At 37.0% G+C, this 19,216-nt stretch overlaps 2 protein-coding genes across 2 annotated transcripts; both read left to right on the forward strand.

Moving 5' to 3' along the window:
• Positions 1-2,771: 2,771 nt before the first annotated feature.
• LOC119991370 (intracellular ribonuclease LX-like) lies at positions 2,772-3,863 on the forward strand. Its single transcript, XM_038837735.1, has 2 exons — positions 2,772-2,952; positions 3,634-3,863. The coding sequence occupies exons 1-2, from the start codon at positions 2,772-2,774 to the stop codon at positions 3,861-3,863; spliced, it is 411 nt and encodes a 136-aa protein (XP_038693663.1).
• Positions 3,864-7,018: 3,155 nt separating this feature from the next.
• On the forward strand, positions 7,019-9,221 carry LOC119991371 (extracellular ribonuclease LE-like). Its single transcript, XM_038837736.1, has 5 exons — positions 7,019-7,315; positions 7,433-7,649; positions 7,891-8,086; positions 8,987-9,022; positions 9,173-9,221. Exons 1-5 carry the CDS (start codon positions 7,019-7,021, stop codon positions 9,219-9,221), a joined length of 795 nt encoding a protein of 264 aa, XP_038693664.1.
• The last annotated feature ends 9,995 nt before the right edge of the window (positions 9,222-19,216 follow it).

Raw genomic sequence — 19,216 nt, forward strand, 5'->3', positions numbered from 1 at the left:
CTCCTCATACACCCCAACACATTGCTCTTGCAGAGCGCAAGCATCGACATCTCACCGAAACAGCTCGTACCATTCTCTCCGCTGCTAACCTTCCATTTTCCTTCTGGTCTTTCGCGTTTCAAACTGCAACCTATTTAGTCAATCGACAACCACTCTCACATTCATCTCCCAAATCTCCTTATGAACTTCTTTTTCACCAACCTCCCAATTATCTTAAACTCAAAGTATTTGGTTGCATATGTTTTCCCTGCCTTCGACCTTACACTACACACAAACTTCAACCCCGATCTACCCCCTGTATTTTTGTGGGATACTCTACATCTCAAAGTTCTTACAAGTGTTTTGACCCCAAGACCCATCGTGTCTTCCTCTCTCGTCATGTAATTTTTCGAGAGTCCGAGTTTCCCTCTTTTCATGAATCTGAGTTCTCCACTTCCGTTTTTAGTTCTGAACTTCCTACTCCTTCTTCTAGCCCTTCCTTGGTCGTTCTTCCACCTAGTAACCTTCCTTTCTCTCCTTTATGTGACCCACTCCTCCCCACTAACACATCACCTCCACCGCTCCAGCCTACTACAACCTCTCCATCCCCCTCAGATACATCATCTCCATCAGCCCACCTACCTACCACACAAATCACTACTCATCAGAATTCACCTCCTCCAGATCGCACCCATCGTATGACCACTCGTGCCATGAATAAAATATTCAAACCCAAATCACTTAATCTAGCCACAGCTCATCCTATTTCTCCCTCTCCTGAACCAAAATCAGTCAAAAGTGCTCTCTCTAATCCACATTGGAAGCATGCCATGGACCAAGAAATGGCAGCCTTGCAACAACATGGAACTTGGACCTTAGTTCCACCCGACCCCAGTATCAGGCTCATAGGATCCAAGTGGATCTTCCGCATCAAGCAAAACCCAGATGGGTCTGTTGCCCGATATAAGGCCCGTCTCGTGGCCCAAGGATACACCCAGCGTGAAGGCCTGGACTATCACAATACGTTTAGTCCAGTCATCAAACCAGCTACCATAAGAGTTGTTCTTACCATTGCCATCTCAAACCAGTGGCCATTACACCATTTGGACGTTAATAATGCTTTTCTTAATGGTTCTTTACAGGAAGTTGTTCATATGAAACAACCCAAAGGTTATGAAGATTCCAAACATCCAGACTATCTATGCCGTCTTCACAAAAGCATCTATGGTTTAAAACAAGCGCCCCGTGCATGGTTCCTCGCTCTCAGCTCTTGCCTTCTCAGGCTTGGTTTTATAAACTCTCATGCTGACCCATCTCTTTTCATACTCAATACAACTCATCATATTATGTATGTTTTAATTTATGTAGATGATTTGATCCTAACTAGCTCCAATTCTCAAATTCTTCACAGAGTTACTCAAGATCTGGCACACCACTTCTCTCTCAAAGAATTGGGTACCTTGTCTTATTTTCTTGGTGTTGAAGTCCTCCCACTACCTGATGGATTATTCCTCTCGCAACAAAAGTATATCCGAGACCTTCTTGATCGAACGGATATGTCTGGTGCCAAGCCGGTTCATACACCTCTCCCGGCCCATTTTTCTACCAGTATCGCTGATGGCTCTCCCTTACCTAACCCAACACAATATCGGCAGGTGGTTGGCAGTCTGCAGTACCTAAGCATTACTCGTCCCGATGTCAGTTTCGCAGTCAATCGCCTTGCTCAATTCATGAACAAACCCACGGATATTCACTGGTCCCTTGTCAAACGCGTTCTTCGTTACCTCAATGGCTCTCTGCATCATGGCATCACTATTCACAAATCAGCCAAGCTTCCACTACTCGCGTTCTCTGACTCCGATTGGGCTGGTCATCCTGATGATAGTTCATCCACTTCGGCGTACATCATTTTTCTGGGCAACACGCCTATCTCCTGGCGCTCCCACAAACAACGTGCAATTGCTCGATCATCTACCGAAGCTGAATATCGTGCCTTGGCATCCACGGCCTCTGAAGTTATCTGGCTCAAACACCTTCTTCATGACCTTCGTTGTCCTATACCATCAACTCCTATTCTATATTGTGACAATCAAGGTGCCACCCGCTTAAGCATCAATCCAGTTCTTCACTCACGTATGAAACACATCAAAGTGGACCTGCACTTTGTACGGTCTCTGGTAAATCAAGGGGCCATTCAAGTTCACAAAATTTCCACTTACGATCAACTTGCTGATCTTCTAACCAAGTCTCTCCTCCGCACTCGCTTTACTCAACTCAGATCCAAGATTGGTGTCTCAGAGGGTCCACCAATCTTGCGGGATGGTAATGAGGAGAATAAGGAGAGTAACAAGCCCAACATCAAGAATCATATAAAGCCCAACATCAAGAATCATATCAAAGCCCAAGCCCAAGCAGATACAACTCTGTAGAGACACATGTCTTTGGATTCCTTTAATTTACACTCCAACGGATATGTTTGTGTCAGGAATCTCTGTCACCTCTGTCCTACCTATGTCTTTACTTTAGTTTACACATGTCCTACCCATGTCTCTGTCTTAGCTAGTCTGTCCATATAGCCGTTGCAACATCATGTATATATCAACTGTATCTCCTCTCCTTTGATTAAGTAAAATCATATGCTCAAAGCTCTTTAATATATATATATCAGTTTTAGTTTTTGTCTCTTTCCTTTTATGCATCTTCAACTCGATCTAATGATAGATAGCTGACAATTATCTTTATGTTATTGTCCGTGTCAACAGCTCGATTACCTACGATCGATACTAGATGAAATGAATATGTATTGGCTGGATGTTGTGTACGACAATTGGGTGAGAATGAATCTAGCACTTTGGCGAAGACAATTTTGGAGACACGGCAAGTGTTTTGACTATCCTGATCATCCTTTATACTATTTCAACATTGCCTTAGATTTTATAAGGAGGGTCAATCTTCTTCAGATACTCGACGATGGTAAGTATATATAAAGTGATAATAATCTGCAAAAAGGAATTTTAAAATTCTTACAGAAACATAGACTGTTACAAATTCATATGTCCCACTTCGCTTGGCCAAGCCTAGTGATATGGGTTTATTATATAAACTAGCCCCCTCTCACATTTATGAGGTTTCTTCTCATGGGCCCAAGTACTAGGGGTGTTCGCGGTCTGTTTAGATCGGTTTTTTGGGGTTTTTTAACATGAAAATAACCTATCAAACGGTCGGTTTTTTGTCTGTTCGATTCGATTTTTAATGGAGAAATGTGCAACTTTGTATTATAAAAAACCGACCAATCATTTCGGTTTAGGTTGGTTTCTGTTTTGGTGGGTTTTTCGAATAGCCCTACCAAGTACCATTAAGTATGATGGTCTAGGGAGGAACAAAGCTGTGAGGGCGCGAAGTATCAACGAGAATTGGTAAACTCAAAACAAACCTTATCATGGAAGTGAGTAGGGTTGGGATTTTCGACTTCGACTATAGATATCCTAGAATTTTTTTTTTCTTGATTTTTCTTAAACTACTCAATCATACATGGTTTACCTGTGTTTTTGTTTTACGTTGAAATAGCGACGCGTCCATAATCGATTAAGGTGAAAGAATTTGATTAGTAAGTGGCATTCTTAATCTTTACATGTATTTTCTCACATTAAACAGCAAGAATTACTCATCGCAATAGAGAAGGATATCTTGCATCCTACATCGCTGGTAATATTAGCAGTGCTGGGGGAAAGAGAGTTCAAATTCGCTGCAACGAGGACGCCAATAAAGTCTTGCAACTCTCTGAGGTCCAAATATGCTTCAAGCCGAATGGTGTTGCTATACCTTGCGAACATGGTTACACTGACTGCACCGAGAATGATATGATAAACTTCCCTCTTCCTTAGTCAAGTGTGTGTATTAGATTATAATAATAGATAGTGCTTTGAACCACCGGTACGTCCATAAAATGTCCCATATTTTGTAAGTTATGAAACAGTGTTTTCATATATTATGTAGGAATAAAGTCTATGTATATTTTGTTTGTCACTGATTCTGCTTACTGTGGAAGCCTTGTGCATGTGTATTTGTTGTCTAAAAAAAAAACTTATTGCTTTCCAATTAACAGAAATATCGACTATATATGGATATCCTTGAATTTTTTTCTTAGTCTTCTCCTAAACTACTCAATCATAGGCATTCTTAATCTTTACATGTATTTTCTCACATTAAACAACAAGAATTATTCCTCGCAATACTGAAGGATATCTTGCATCCTACATCGCTAATAATATTAGTTATGATGGGGGAAAAAGAGCTCAAATTCACTGCAATACTTGATTGGACCTCTATTTTGAGGTTCTAGTGTCCTTTAATTAGGATGTTCTAGCACTTAGTTAATGTATTTGATTGCATTTTAGCTTAATTTTACACTTACAAATGTTTCCCCTTGGTTTTGTAGGAATCGGACCTTGTTCGGGCAAGTTGGAGCACTTTTTGGGCACTTTTTGCTGTGAGGTGTCGGGACACTTCCCAAGGTGTCCGGACACTTACCGACAGAGGCTTCAAAGTTGATGGACGCATGAAGTGTCCGGACACCACCGCGGAACTGCAATTTTCCTGCACAACATTTCAAGGGCATTTGGGGTAAATCATGTATATAACCAATGGGGAACGTTTGTATAAGGGCAGTTAGGTATTTTCAATGGTAAAAGGAGGAGAAAACCCTAAGATTTCTTCTTCCTTCACACAATTCATCTCCTCTCCAACTTCTTGCCTCCATTGTTTTCTCTCGACTTCTCTCTCTAAGTTTTTCTTGGTTTTTCGTGATTTTGTTTGTAAACATTGATTTTCATCTATAAAATTGATGTTTATACCCATTATGATGAGTGGCTAAGTTCCCTTTCTAGTTTCTAGTCCCAAATGGTGGATGCTCGGTTTCGATTACTCAAGGTATGTTCAAAGAATCGTAGTTTCGATTTTTCTCTTTTAATTTCGTGATAGTTGTGTGATTGGATCTATGGAAATGACATATTGATGGTATTTTCGGATTGTCTAGTCTAGGGATTGCATCTAATGTGTTTAATTGAGAATTGTTAAACCCATTGCATGATTTCCTTAATTAATTGAGATTTTCATTGCATAGCTATTAATTATGTGTATTGATGATGGAGTTTTGGGTTAAATTAGGAATGTGCATGGGAGAGTTATGGTTAATTGATCTTTGAGTGTGAAACTAGGGTGTTAGCCAAGCCAAGCCCCAAGGCGGAACATTAATTCATAACATTAGGTGCTTATCCCTTTGCGTTCATCGTAGATTAAGAGACCCGATGGCCTACATGTATGAATTGAAGTCTTATAACCCAATTCTCTTTGCATATGTATGATTGATAGTATCACACAATGCATTGTGTAAGGTTGTGTGTGTTTGCAATGATGCCTTGAGTATGAGAACCGAGTAGCCACCGGGACGGACTAGAGACTAGGTTTTTAATTAATTGTTTTAAATCCAATTTGTGCTTACTTTGATTACAAAATCGCTCATGCTACCGAGTCATTCGGCCCATTTCTTTTACTTGCTTTTATTTGATATTCCTTGTGTTTAGTAGTGTTAGCTAGTCATTTGCATATCATTCACTTCAAATTTGCATTGCTTCCTCGTGGATCGATACCGGACTCACCGGTTTATTACTTGACGATACCCTACACTTGGGGTAAGTACACACACACTTTGGTGTCTGTCAATACTCGGCCTCCCTTTTCTTTTATTTTGCATGTACCTCAGTGCAAATTCTTTCGAAGGCATTTAATGTTTGGGCCCTATGATATGATTGAACTTGCTGGGCTATTAATGCTTGAAAGATTTAAAAAAATGAATTTATTTATTTGAAAAATCACTACCGACCCTATTCCAAAATCAATACATGCCTAACTACATGCAGAAATGAGTTTTAGCAAGAGTGAATGGATACGACTCAACAACTAGAATTTAAGAGTCGAAAAACAAAATGAATAACGAGTACTAGCCAAATAGGGATAAAATTTCACATGAATCTTTCAAAGCAAGAACATGGGCTAAATTATGCAATATGGCCAAAACCTTTCAAATCAATGATCCACATTTCAAAAATGGACTAAAATCTTACCAATTGGTACTATTTCAAATTCAGCCCAGTTCAATTAATGGGTCAAAATCAAAATGTGGTGAAACTTATTTATGTGAATCCCACATCGGTGGTATCAGATGCCAAGTTATAATATATAGGTGTCTGCAAACCTAACACTAACAAATCGGTTTTCTAGTGAATTAGTTAGGCCTTAATCCTATTGCCGGGCTTAGGCCTGAGTATACATCACTTATCAAATTGGGCCAAAAAATTTTCAATTGGACAAAAGCTGTTAATCTCACGGGTCTGAGTACCCAAAGTGGGTCAACACCAAATGTTATATTTTGCCGAAACAAAAACCATATAATTGTGATATAAATAAAATTCGGCCCTTAAATCATTGATTGATAATTGCAAGGGTTGGCTGAAAAAAAACACAAAAAGAGCTACAATTGCAAGGGTTGGCTGAAAAAAAACACGAAAAGAGCTATGGATGATGACGAGGTATATATACATTGGATTGTTCTTTCCATCTCTTAGACAGACAAAGAGAAAAAGAATCAGACAGACAAAGAATCAAAAGAGTTCATGAGACAGACAAAGAGAAAAAGAATCAAAAGAGTTCATGACTTTGGAGCCTTCTTCACTACTTGTAATCTCATCTCTATCTCCAGCTAATATTGCATAAGAGTAATCTATGAAACTGTTATCGTTTACCTTCGCAAATTGTATTTTCATATTTGTAGTTTCATTAAGAAAATGAACAGAACAAAGTTCCTCTCCGGCTACAATATACATATATATAAGAGAAATATTAGAAAAATATGAACCACCATATCCATGTGGGACTTAGCATTTAAAAAAATAATTTTCTAAACCAAAAAGAAAAAAAAATGAATATATAGTTAGGAGCTATGAACATATTAGCTGGGAGCTAGCTCTTTGTTTGGTGAGAAATGGCGAGAAGATTTTCAATCGGCGGTATCAATATTTGCTTTCTTGCAATCATGGTCGTCTCATTTGTATTCGACGCAAAAGCACTAGCAGCTAGAAAATATGACTTCTTCAAGATCGCCATGAAATGGCCACCATCATATTGTAATACTGGTCAGAGTTCTTGTCAAGAACCAATAGTAGTAAATTTCACAATCCATGGTCTCTTTCCAATGTATAATCCTGAAACTATTGTTCCTCCGTATGATGAAGATCATGGATGCACTGATATCCAACCCATGGATGAAGATGATATTGATGTAAGTACATATATATATATATATATATATATATATATCTTCTCTATTTCCTTTTATATATGCATCTTCAACTCTATAGCTAACAGTTATGTTTTATGTTCTTATCCCTGTAAACAGCTCGATTACCTAGAATCTGAATCGATACTAGATGAACTGAATATGTATTGGATGGATGTTGTGTTCAACAATTGGGTGGAAATGAATCTACAACAATGGCGAAAACAATATAAGAAACACGGCAAGTGTTTTGACTATGCTGATCATCCTTCATATTTTTTCAACATGGCCTTAGCTTTTGTGAGGAGGGTCAATCTTCTTCTGATACTCGATTATGGTAAGTATATATATATATATATATGAAGATGAAATTTCTGCAGAAATATCGACTATGGATATCCTTGAATTTTTTTCTTAGTCTTCTCTTAAACTACTCAATCATACATGGTTTATCTGTGTTTTTTTTTGTTTTACCTTAAAATAACAGTACATCCATAATCAATTAAGGTGAAAGAATTTGATTAGTGAGTGGCATTAATCTTAATCTTTACATGTACGTATTTTCTCACATGAAACAGCAAGCATTACTCCTAACAATGAAGAAGAAGCATATCTTGCACGCCACATCAGAAATAATATTAGTAATGCTGGAGGGGGAAAGAGAGTTCAAATTCGCTGCAATGAGGACGCCAATGGATTCTTGCAACTCTCTGAGGTCCGAGTATGCTTCAAGCCGAGTGGTGTTGCTATAGATTGTCCACATGGTTATGCTAAGTGCAGGGGGGTTGATATGATAAACTTCCCTCTACCTTAACCAAGTGTGTGTATTTAGGTTATAATGAATCACCGCTACTTTCGTAGAATATACTATATTTTGTAAGTTATGAAACATTATCTCCATATATTATATGGGAATAATTAAGATCTGTGTACTTCTTGTTTTTCCTTGATTCCACCCATTGTGAGAACCACATGTTGTTTGGAAAAAAAAATAAAATGGGTTGTGATACCTTAATCTAAATACCAGTAAGAAGGAGGTGTTTTAGTTTGTTTACTTAAAACAAAGGGAATTATGGGTCAATTTGAATTGATTAGTTAATAGAGTCATTGTGTTCATTCAAATCCTACGCTTGGTACCAGAAGGGTTTTCAATACTTCGTCTCCTTTTTCTTTTAATTTGCAGGTACCTCATGCAAATTCTTTGGAAGGCCTTTAATGCTTGGGCCCTATGATTGAACTTAATGGGCTATTCTAAACCGTCATGACGTCTTATGATGGTGTGTACCTAACCAATCATCGGAAAATAACTCAATCACTAATTTAGTTATTATAAACAAGAACCAACAAAACATGCAACAAACCAATTCGACAACCAATCAATCCAACAACAATGATGTTTGAATTTTAATTAAACTAGGGGTTATGCTTGCGCGGCGTGTAATTTTACTTTTAAATTATATTGTAGTATAAATGTAGTGTACGTATTCAATTTTCGTGATGAAAGCATATGCAATTATAATTATTCAGATTGTTTTTTTCTTTGGTTTTAAAAAAATTGTGCCCATGGAAAACAACCAAATGGAGGTTAGATTAGTCTGAAAAAAATTTCCAAATTATTTTCCACACGTGACAATATCGTTCTACTGATTTTTTTTGAGTTATAAACTTTGGTAGAGGTCTTCCAGCTCAGATCGTCATTGTGAATAAACGGTATGCATGAGGTTTGAGGTTTGTATTATGAAAATTGGTCCTTTCGGTTAATTGTCCCTAACTTTCTCTCAATTTTCTATCATGAAAATTGACAAACTTCTAACCGTTTGTGAAAGAAGCACACAAGGTTTGAGACAATGCGTGGTGCAGGTTGTCTGAACTTTTTGCTAGAGCCTTTGATACATTTTCTGGTGCATGATTGTTGCACCTGTAAAGGTTATAACTTCCTACGTTAAGAGTCGAGGCGAGTATAATTATTCTCTAACTGATTGAAACAGATTGTAATTTTGGGAAAACTAAAGGGGCACGCAATTGACAAAGATAGAAGGGGCACTTAACCAGATGCAGATCTTAGTGCTTGAAGAAGCACAAATGCAGGAGAGGGGAAGACCCTAATCACCCGTGGAATAATTTGCAAACCAAGAAAATCATTGGCTCTATAAAATACTAAAAAAGTGAAAAGTTTATATTGTCTTTATAAATCTGCTGTGGATTTTCCTTGTAATATATCTTGTAGCCATGTTGTGCCTACCAATATCCAAAGACATGTCCAGTGATTGCACCAGGCATGATAAAGCTCCTATAAACACAGAAAATAGCTCTAACCCAAACTTATGGATTCAAAATTATCAAAATAAAAGGTCATGTAATTGTAAACCTACAATCAGTGCCAAAACCGATACTGGAGCCTAGATGTGATGAACATCTCAATTCGCTTCACGTCAGCAGTAGAAAACAATACCTTCAATGCTTCCCTTACATTCATTACATTAGATAAAATTCAGACAATGTAAAATGTAATTTGACCAATTAAAACCAAGAGAGAGTTACCTCTTTTTCATGACAGTAGTCGCGAGCACAATGAATTTTGCCTATGATCAACCTGCAAAATAATCAAAATCACATGGTGTTTGTAACTAACTGCCTGCCACTGAAAGTGAACCCAAAAACCTCCAAGAAAAAGAAAACAATATAGGAGCTTTGAAAAAACACACCCAAATAGCAGGAATCAGAACAGGACGGAAGCATAAACCAAATAGCAGAAAATCGTTAACCAAGGAAGACATGATTTTGAATAGTTAATATAATCATTTAGGAGTATACATATGAAATACAAATGCACAAATAAATAGAACGAACATAACGTGATCGATCAATAAAAGATTTCATGAGCCCTCATTGGAATCAAACCTAAATTACTCACCGAGCAGTAAGATCGTACAGTTTTCTATCCATGGCTTTGCCACGAACACAGACTCCCTCGCTAGCAATGTCCTCAATTGGGATATAAATGGATGCAACGGTTTCAGACAAAGGGAATACAAGCCGTTAAGCGTGGAGTACTGCAAAAGCATAAGAGTGGAGAAGAAACGTGAAAGAAATAAATAGGGGAATAGAAGAGTGTGAACGGCAGCCAAGAAGCCCTAACTACAATTTGATCTTATTTAATTTTTTTATTTAAAACAATAATAAATAGAGACGTTATTTATGTATAAGTGCATAACTTGGAATTCAGTGGTGATACACATCCCAACACTTTTCATCTCAGCAAATGTACCAGTCTATGTGGCAAGCTGATTTGGATTGATGAGTTGGAAAGTATACCACTTGTTATTTTTTATAAGACAAAAAAGCCCCTATTTCTTTGTCTAATTTCTTTTTCACACAAGCTTACATCATATGATGACATCACTATTTTTTTTACTTTTCTTTTTTTTAAGACAAAATTTAAAAACATTTTATCTATTAAAATACATGTTAGATTTCAAAAAAAATTACATATTCAGAATCAGTATGTAAACCTCTATCCAACAAGATCCATTGTCGATACATTTTATCAGGTCGATCTTAATTACATTGTTTTTGAAAACAATGTAATAAAAATATGGATAACTTAAAAACAATGTAATAAAAATATTGAATACTAAAAAAATGAAATTACAATAGTTTTCAAAAGCACATTGAAATTAGGCCTTAAAAGATGAAATTTAGATTAAATTCACTTTCCAAAGAAGCATAAATCCTTGTTCATATATTCATAATGAAAACAATGTAATTACATGTGTATCATTAGAAATTTCATTGTTTATTTTAAAAACATTGAAATTTGAAGTTTAACATATGTATTATTGACAAATAACTAAAATTGATCAATTGTATTACATAATACATTATGTCATGTATTATTTTGTAGTAATTACATTGTTTCTAAAAGCAATGTAATGACTATATGGAAACACTGAAAAATAATGTAATAACGATTCGAACACTGAAAAAACAATTTGCTAATAATCTGCAATATTCAAAAAATAATGTAATAACGGGTTTACTAGTGTCATTTGTGTTTTTTGATTTATATGCCCTAAACATGATGATTGAGACTAATTGGGAACTAAGGGACTGATTGTGGGGTTTTGCAAAGCATGGATTAGCCAATAATTTCACATATATTACGCATAATTTTTTTTTAATGAATTTAACAATCTGCAAAACCTAAACTTAAATTCAAGACTCGAGTGGACATGAAAGAAGGATTTTATGAGAAATTGGAGTCTGAAATTCAAGGTCTAAGAAACACTTACTATGTTGGGGGGCTTGTGGCATTTGAGCTTTCAGAGAGAAATTCGTCTTATGCGATGTCTCTAGTTTGAAAGCACTTTGCAAGTAATGGTTTCTTTCCAGTACGAAAAACCGGGTCAAAAACGGGTTGTCTACTTCGGGTAATTGTTATGGCCGGCGAAGGGTTGGGCTAGGTGTTTCTCACCTCAGGGAGTCCAACGCCGGTGACGGCGTACAAAGAAGAAGCCGGAGGTGGCGGGATTGACAGTTCGAAGTAGAGGAGGATCGCAGCTTTGTAGGCTTTTCCAGCGAAAACCTTGGCCATTGCTGTCGGTGGAGGACTGAGGTAGCTTCCCTATGGCTTGGCGCTTGTTTTGGCACCAACGGTGGCGCGAACAGTGGCCAGACGGCGAAGAGGCCATAGTTGGCCGTGAGGTGAGGAGAAGGGAGAAGGGAGAAGAGATAAGGAAGAGAGGGAAATAATGAAAAAGAAAAAGATTTTTTTTTAATTAATGCCAGGTTGGCATGTTTAGTCGGCTTTGCCAGATAGACTGGTATATTACTGGGATAAAATTTGCTGGGATACAAATCATTTTCGCTTGGAATTTATTTGATTTAATTTAATCTTTATTATAATTTGACGTGACAATAATAGAGTTAGTTTGGGTCCTGATGTGGCAGCAACAAAAGCATTTCTTTATTCAGTAATCATATTATGTATATGATTTTCATGTATCCAAAATGTTCATATCAAATAAAATGCACGGTTCTACAAAAAAATTAATCAACCAAGACATGTTTATTTGATTTAAATTCTTTTTTAAATAATTTTTTATTTCAATCAATACATACAAATATTTTAATAATGTTTGTAAACTTTGAAAGATTTACAAAATGAATTTATTTATTTCGAAAATCACTACCGACCCGATTCCAAAATCAATGCATGCCTAACTACGTGCACAAAGGAGTTTTAGAAAGAGTGAACGGTTACGACTCAACAAATAGCATGTAAGAATCGAAAAACAAAATAAATAACGAGTACTAGGCAAATAGAGAGATAATTTCACAGAAATTTCAAAATATGGTCTCACTTATCAAATTGGGCCTAAATATCTCAAATGGGCTAAACACTTATAAGAGGATATAAAAGTCCAAAAATGGGTCGAACACTTTTCAATTGGGCTTAAGTTGTTCTCACTGGTCAAGTACCCAAAGTGGGTCAACACCATCAATCGGGGCACTGAGTCCCATCCATGACTCGATCACTGTCTAGCCACTGACGACGGCTAATGGCGCCTCCGCTTCCATGGGTAGACTCGCCTCAGGATTCCGGTCACCAGGGTGGTGACCTGAGGTCCCGACGTTACATCCATGCGTCCAGGTCAACATATTTAACAAAGCATACTCGTGCGGTACTCAAATTGTTGATTGATAATTACAAGCGTTGGCACAAAAAATCAAGAGTTATTGGGATGAGTATTTTTTGAGAAAGGTAAAGCTATGTGAATCCGATTTATCCACAGAAATCGAACAATATTATTGATGTATATGGGTTGATAGAAAAAACCAAAAGTGTTGGGGACTATTGTAAAAATGGGACCTTTAATTTTATTTTATTTTTCCAAATATTGAGTGTTACTTAAATAAGTGTGGGCTATTATATAACACTAATAGTTTTTCAAAAATATGGAGTTTTAGGGGTTCGAGGGTCCTGAATAGCCGCCCATGTCAATCGCCCCCAAGAATGCTCCTAGGGACCATGACAAGAGATGCATTGGATTGGTCTCCTACGATCTTTTCGATAGGAAAAACAGTATCAAAGGGTTTCCAAAAACTAAAAAATAAAGTAGTTGTCTTTGGAGTGTTCACCACTTTTTTCTTTTGTTTTTTTTTCTTTTTTTTTTTAAGGAAACCGGAAAATTTATTTCATAAGGAGGAGAAGAATAGCCCTTCTCCGGTGGCTCACAATGGGGGGACTAAACCTAACCCATGGACAAAAAGAACAAGAGAACAAGCACCAAGGAGGAAATGAACAAACCATAACAATAACAAACCAAAAGGGTAGACAAAAGCCTAAAAATAGAACATTAGCAGTTAATCTGTCTCATGACAGGGACCCCCATCGAGTCAATGTATATCATACCTTTAACTTGAGCTGGAAGGTCGTTGTATCTGTAGAAGTAGCTAGATTGCTTACCTTGGGAAGCCTTTGTGGCTAGAAAATCTGCACAACCATTGATTTCCCTGAAGATGTGCTTAAACTGGATATCCATAGATCCATAACTTTCTTCAATCTGTCTTTTAATATAAATAACTTTCCAAGGACAATGATAGTTAGATGACAGAATGTTAATAGCAACCAAAGAGTCAGATTCAACCTGGATATGATTAAATCCTAGGGATTTAGCAAGGCAGATGCCATCATGAATAGCCTTCATTTCGGTCCAAGTAATAGAGTAAGCACCATAATAATTAGATAAACCAGCCACAAATTGACCATTGTGATCTCTCAACAAGCACCCCCCACCAGCATCACCATTATGACCAAGCACACTACCATCACAGTTTATTTTCACATAAGAATGAGGAGGAGGGTTCCAATATAAAACAGTCATCCTGCCTTTCTTTTGAGCCTTCACAGGTAAATTGAAAAGAGTATTTAAGAAAGTGTCTTTGCAAATGTCCCGGTGAGTTTTGCAAGAGCTTTGAAAAATCAATCTAATTTGATCAATGACACAATTAGTGATCTCATGACTTTTTAGACCAAAGTCTTCGAATCTAGACTTGTTCCTGGCTTTCCAAAGCTGCCAGCAAACACATACAGGAATTAAACAAGCCAAAGAACCTAAGATTGAGTTTTTCTTTTTAAATTTCCACCAATCAGCCAAAATGATATGAATAGGATCACTTCTAAAGGACATGCCAACCAGATTATAAAAGAAGGACCACACAACAACTGCAATAGGATTTTCCACAAAAATATGAAATAGAGATTCAGTTTGGGGATGGTCTTTACAACATTGACATTTAGAAACCAACTGAATACCTATTTTGAGTAAGGCTTCATCCATAGGCAAAGAGTTTTGAATCAATCTCCACATGAAGAAAGAAATTTTTAAAGGGATTAATTCATTCCAGAGAGAAACAAATAATGCAGAATAAGCATCATGAATTCTCATGGAGTCATAGGCAGACTTAACAGAGAACAAACCATTGTCATTAGGAGACCAAACCATCAAATCATTCCTATTTGAAATCTGAAAGTTATATCTACCTATCTTGAACTAGATGATCAGGAATGAGGATATTTAATTTATCAAAGTCCCAATTGTCATTCACAATGAAACTATTCAACTTAGAGGGCCAACTAGGATCAATCTCAATCCTATTAGAAATAGGGCCATCCCCTAGCCAGTTATCTCTCCATAGGTTAATGTTACCTTTCCCAATTATGAATTTCATATTGTTTTCCATAAAATTTCTAACCCTACAAATTCTTTTCCAAGTGAAGGAGCCTAAGGGAGAAACTATGGAGGGGTGAACATTCCTGCAGAATTTTTGACTCATAAAGAGAGCCCACATGGATTTCAAATTCCTGAATTTCCACCATAACTTACAATTTAGAGCTTGCACCATAACATCAAAGCTTCTTATACCTAAACCACCCTCAGCATAAGGCCTGGTGATTTTCCTCCAAGCAACCTAATGATGTTTTTTGCCAAATTCAGAATTTCCCCAAAGAAAATTAGCACATATAGAGTTCAAATGATTAATGACTTTTTTAGGGGGATCAAGAACAGAGAACAAGTAGGTAGGGAAGGAAGACAAGACATGCTTTAGCAAAATTAGTTTTCCTCCTGAAGAGAGCATAGCGGTACTCTAATTCACAATATGAGATTTAAATTTTTCAACTAAATTGTCATACATGACAATTCTTTTCCTATCACAGGACAAAGGGCACCCTAAATACACTATAGGCAACTCTTTTCTTTTAAAACCAGAGATGTGGAGAAGGGTGTTAATCCTAGACAGGTGCATCTTTTTAGGAAAGATTATGCAACTTTTTTCTTTGTTGATCTGTTGGCCAGAACATTTTTCATATAAAGAAAGGACTTTCATAAGACCTTCAATGGCCTTTTTAGAACCATTAGAAAACAAGAGCAAGTCATCCGCATAAGACAAGTGAGAAATAGCATTAATTTCTCTTCCAGAGTAATAAGAAAAAGCAGGATTGGCAGCATGGAAGGTTTCCAGGGCTCTTGAAAGAGACTCAGCCATGAGAATGAATAGAGCAGGAGATAGAGGGTCTCCTTGTCTTAGGCCTTTCTCTGATTTAAAAAAACCAGTGGGTTTGCCATTAAACAAGATAGAAAACCAGTTATTGGAAATAAGATTCCAAACTAAATCAATCCAACATTCACTAAAACCTAATTTTCTAAGAATTTGAATAAGAAAAAACCAGGAAACTTTGTCAAAGGCTTTAGCCATATCCAACTTGATGACTATATTATTACCTCTAACTCTCTTGTTCAAATTGGAAATAAGTTCTTGGGCAAGTAATATGTTGTCAGAAATATCTCTATCTTTCACAAATGCACATTGGTTAGGAGAAATAATTTTAGGCAGAATGTTACCTAATCTCTTAGCCATAATTTTGGAAAAAATTTTGTTTAAAAAACTACATAGACTTATAGGTCTAAGCTCAGTTATTTTAGTAGGATGAGGCACTTTAGGGATCAATACAATTAATGTGCTAGTACAAGCCTTTGGCAGGCTATGACCCACCCAGAAAGCCCTACAGGAATCCACAATGTCATGCCCTATGATATCCCAACAAGATTGAAAGAAAAGGTCATTGAAACCATCAGGGCCAGGACTGCTATTAGCATTAAAGGAGAAAACTGCCTGCTTGACCTCTGAATGATCGGGGAGTTGGTCAAGCAAGTCATTATCGACTTGAGAAACAATCCTAGGAATGTTTTGAATAAAAAGATCAGTGATATCCTTATTTGGATGATTTTGGGGAAGAGACAGGTGGTTCTTAAAGAAGAGATTTATGGCTTTCCCTAGATCTTCACCTTGGCACCAAATACCATTATCGTCTTTCAAATTATCAATGAAAAGCTTTTGTCTTTGGGCTTTGACAGAGGCATGAAAAAATTTAGTGTTAGCATCCCCCTCTTTGCACCATTTAGTCCTAGCTTTTTGTTCCCAAAACATTTCTTCTTGTTTAAGAACACTTGAGAACTCTGCAGTTTTTTGCAATAAAGAGTTTTTTAATGCTGCAGTTGGGGTATGATCATAAGCAGATTGAATTTGATCAAGATCATTTTCTACAGAGTTTATTTTTTGGAAAATATTGCCAAAACAGTTTTTGTTCCAAACTTGAAGAGCTTTTTTCAATCTTTTTAGTTTTTCACAAACTAAGTTAATTGATCTGCCCTTAATAGGATCATCCCAACTATTTCTAACTATCTGAAGAAAATTTATGTGAGAGGTCCAGGCATTTAGAAACCTAAAGGGTTTGGGGGAGCTAGAATTAATAGGAATCATTTTGATTAAAATTGGGGAATGATCTGAGTTAGCTCTAGGAAGGTGAGAGACAAAAGTAGAGGCAAAAGAAGATTGCCAAATACCATTAGCACAGATCCTATCAATCCTAGACCAACAAGTTCCATTAGACCAAGTAAAGTTAGATCCTGAGTAGCCCAAGTCAAAGAGATTAGCATGATGAAGGGCTTGAGAGAAGTCATTGACAGCCCCTCTATTAATACCAGTAAGACCTCTTTTCTCAGAGGGAGAGAGAACCACATTAAAATCCCCTCCCACACACCAAGGCATATCTAGAGAAGAGAGATTTTGGAGCTCAGACCAGAGAGGGATTCCGTCTTTCCTTTTGCATTTAGCATACACTGCAGAAATAAGGCAAGGACCTTGACCTAAATTAGCCTCTAAAGTTAGAATCTGATCATGGTCATAGGCTCTCTTTAAAGGGAGGGTCTCATTCCAAAACATCCAAATTTTACCAGAGGAGTTACTAGCAAAGGAATTCAATCTAATCTTTTTGGCTAAACTTTGAATTTGATCCACAGGGATAAAAGGCTCAAGAATAGCTAAAATTTGGATGTTATGAGTTTTTCATAAAAATTTTAACCTACTAATAGAAGCGGAGTTGCCAACTCCCCTAATGTTCCAAATTAAGCAATTAAACATCATCATTAAAAGTGGTTTTTTGAGCTTGCTTAAGCTCTCTGGTTTGAGATTTTTTTGAAGAGCCATTCTTTTTATGGTTCTGTTTTGGGGGAGATTTCTTTTTGTTATGAGAGTTAGCTACTTTTCCTTGAGTAGTAGGCTCTTCAAAAAGAACTACAGCCAAATCTATCCCTTTTCTAGTTTTCTTTTTTTCAGACTTACTATAATGTTTATAAAATTGTTTAGACATGTCTGAAAAACACTCTGCATTATTAAGTTTATCCTGAATAACTTGACTCCTATGGACAGCTATAGAAGAATCATCACAGATTCTAAGAGGAATCATGCAATGGGGGGTTTGAGAACCATTAAGAGAAGCTAAATCATTGTATGTCATCTGATTAAGGTCATTAGCTGAAGAAGTTCTTCTTAAGGATTGACTAGTGGATGTGAATTGACGACTGTAAGATTCAATCAAAGCAATATTCTCAGCTCCCTTAATTTGCTCAGTTTGAGTGTCCAAGATTTCAAGGTTTTGATCAGAATGGGTCTGATCAGAAAATTCAGCTTGATTTATATCTTTGGGCCCATGGACAACATCCGCATTTTTTGAGATAGTTGGGTCGTTATCTACAAGATCAACAACTTGATCTAGATCATTTAGAATTGAGAATCTATTATTTATTCTAGGAGGGCTGTCAGGCTCACTGTCATTAAAAATGTCAGGCTGATTTTGGTTGGCATTAGAGCATTCAGGGACATCTAGAGCGTTCTGAATTTTTTTAAAGATTTCTTTTAGAGGAGCCTGTGTTACAGAAGCTGGAAGATTGGGCTTATCCCCTTGCTTTTTGACCCCTACAACCTTCCATTCAGTGGAAGGTTTTTTGGTCTCTAAAGTGGGGGGATTAACAACAGCACTATTGTTGTTCTTGGGTTGGGGAAGACTAAGTTTTTTTGGACCACAGTTAGACTCAATATGACCAACCGAAAAGCATTTGGAGCAGTATTTTGGGATGTTTTCATATTCTACTGCTTGCCAATAGTCCTCACCTTTGTTCCCTAATTTGATCCTAATTCTTTCTGGAAAATCACCTAGTAAGTCCATGGCTACACTGATCTTAGCCATGTTAGGGCGAGAGAGAGAGGCAGTGGCTGCATCGATCCTTAGAGGATCACCGAGGCCTTTCACAATATAAAATAATGAAGAATCATTGAAGAATAAGGGGGGCAAACCTGGAAGAGTTACCCAGACAGGCACAATGGATGATTCCTTGTCAGGTTTGAAGTTGTAAGTCCACTTCGAGGTTTTCATCATCTGGCGCCCAATGTACCAGCTATCTTTTGCCCACATTCGATGAAAATCCTCGTCATTGTTCAGTTGAATCAATATGTGCTTACGATCCAAGACCCCCAATTTGCAATCAGCTTTGAGGTTAAGGG

The sequence above is a fragment of the Tripterygium wilfordii genome, chromosome 22 (assembly GCF_013401445.1).
Source record: "Tripterygium wilfordii isolate XIE 37 chromosome 22, ASM1340144v1, whole genome shotgun sequence".
NCBI lineage: Eukaryota > Viridiplantae > Streptophyta > Magnoliopsida > Celastrales > Celastraceae > Tripterygium > Tripterygium wilfordii.

Bases quoted from the DNA above. Each gene is read 5' to 3' on its own strand.
- LOC119991370 (XM_038837735.1), top strand. From the start codon at position 2,772: ATGAATATGTATTGGCTGGATGTTGTGTACGACAATTGGGTGAGAATG. The intron at 2,953-3,633 runs GTAAGTATATAT...CACATTAAACAG, and splicing joins TCTTCAGATACTCGACGATG to CAAGAATTACTCATCGCAAT.
- LOC119991371 (XM_038837736.1), top strand. From the start codon at position 7,019: ATGGCGAGAAGATTTTCAATCGGCGGTATCAATATTTGCTTTCTTGCA. The intron at 7,650-7,890 runs GTAAGTATATAT...CACATGAAACAG, and splicing joins TCTTCTGATACTCGATTATG to CAAGCATTACTCCTAACAAT. The intron at 9,023-9,172 runs GTATGCATGAGG...TGCGTGGTGCAG, and splicing joins ATCGTCATTGTGAATAAACG to GTTGTCTGAACTTTTTGCTA.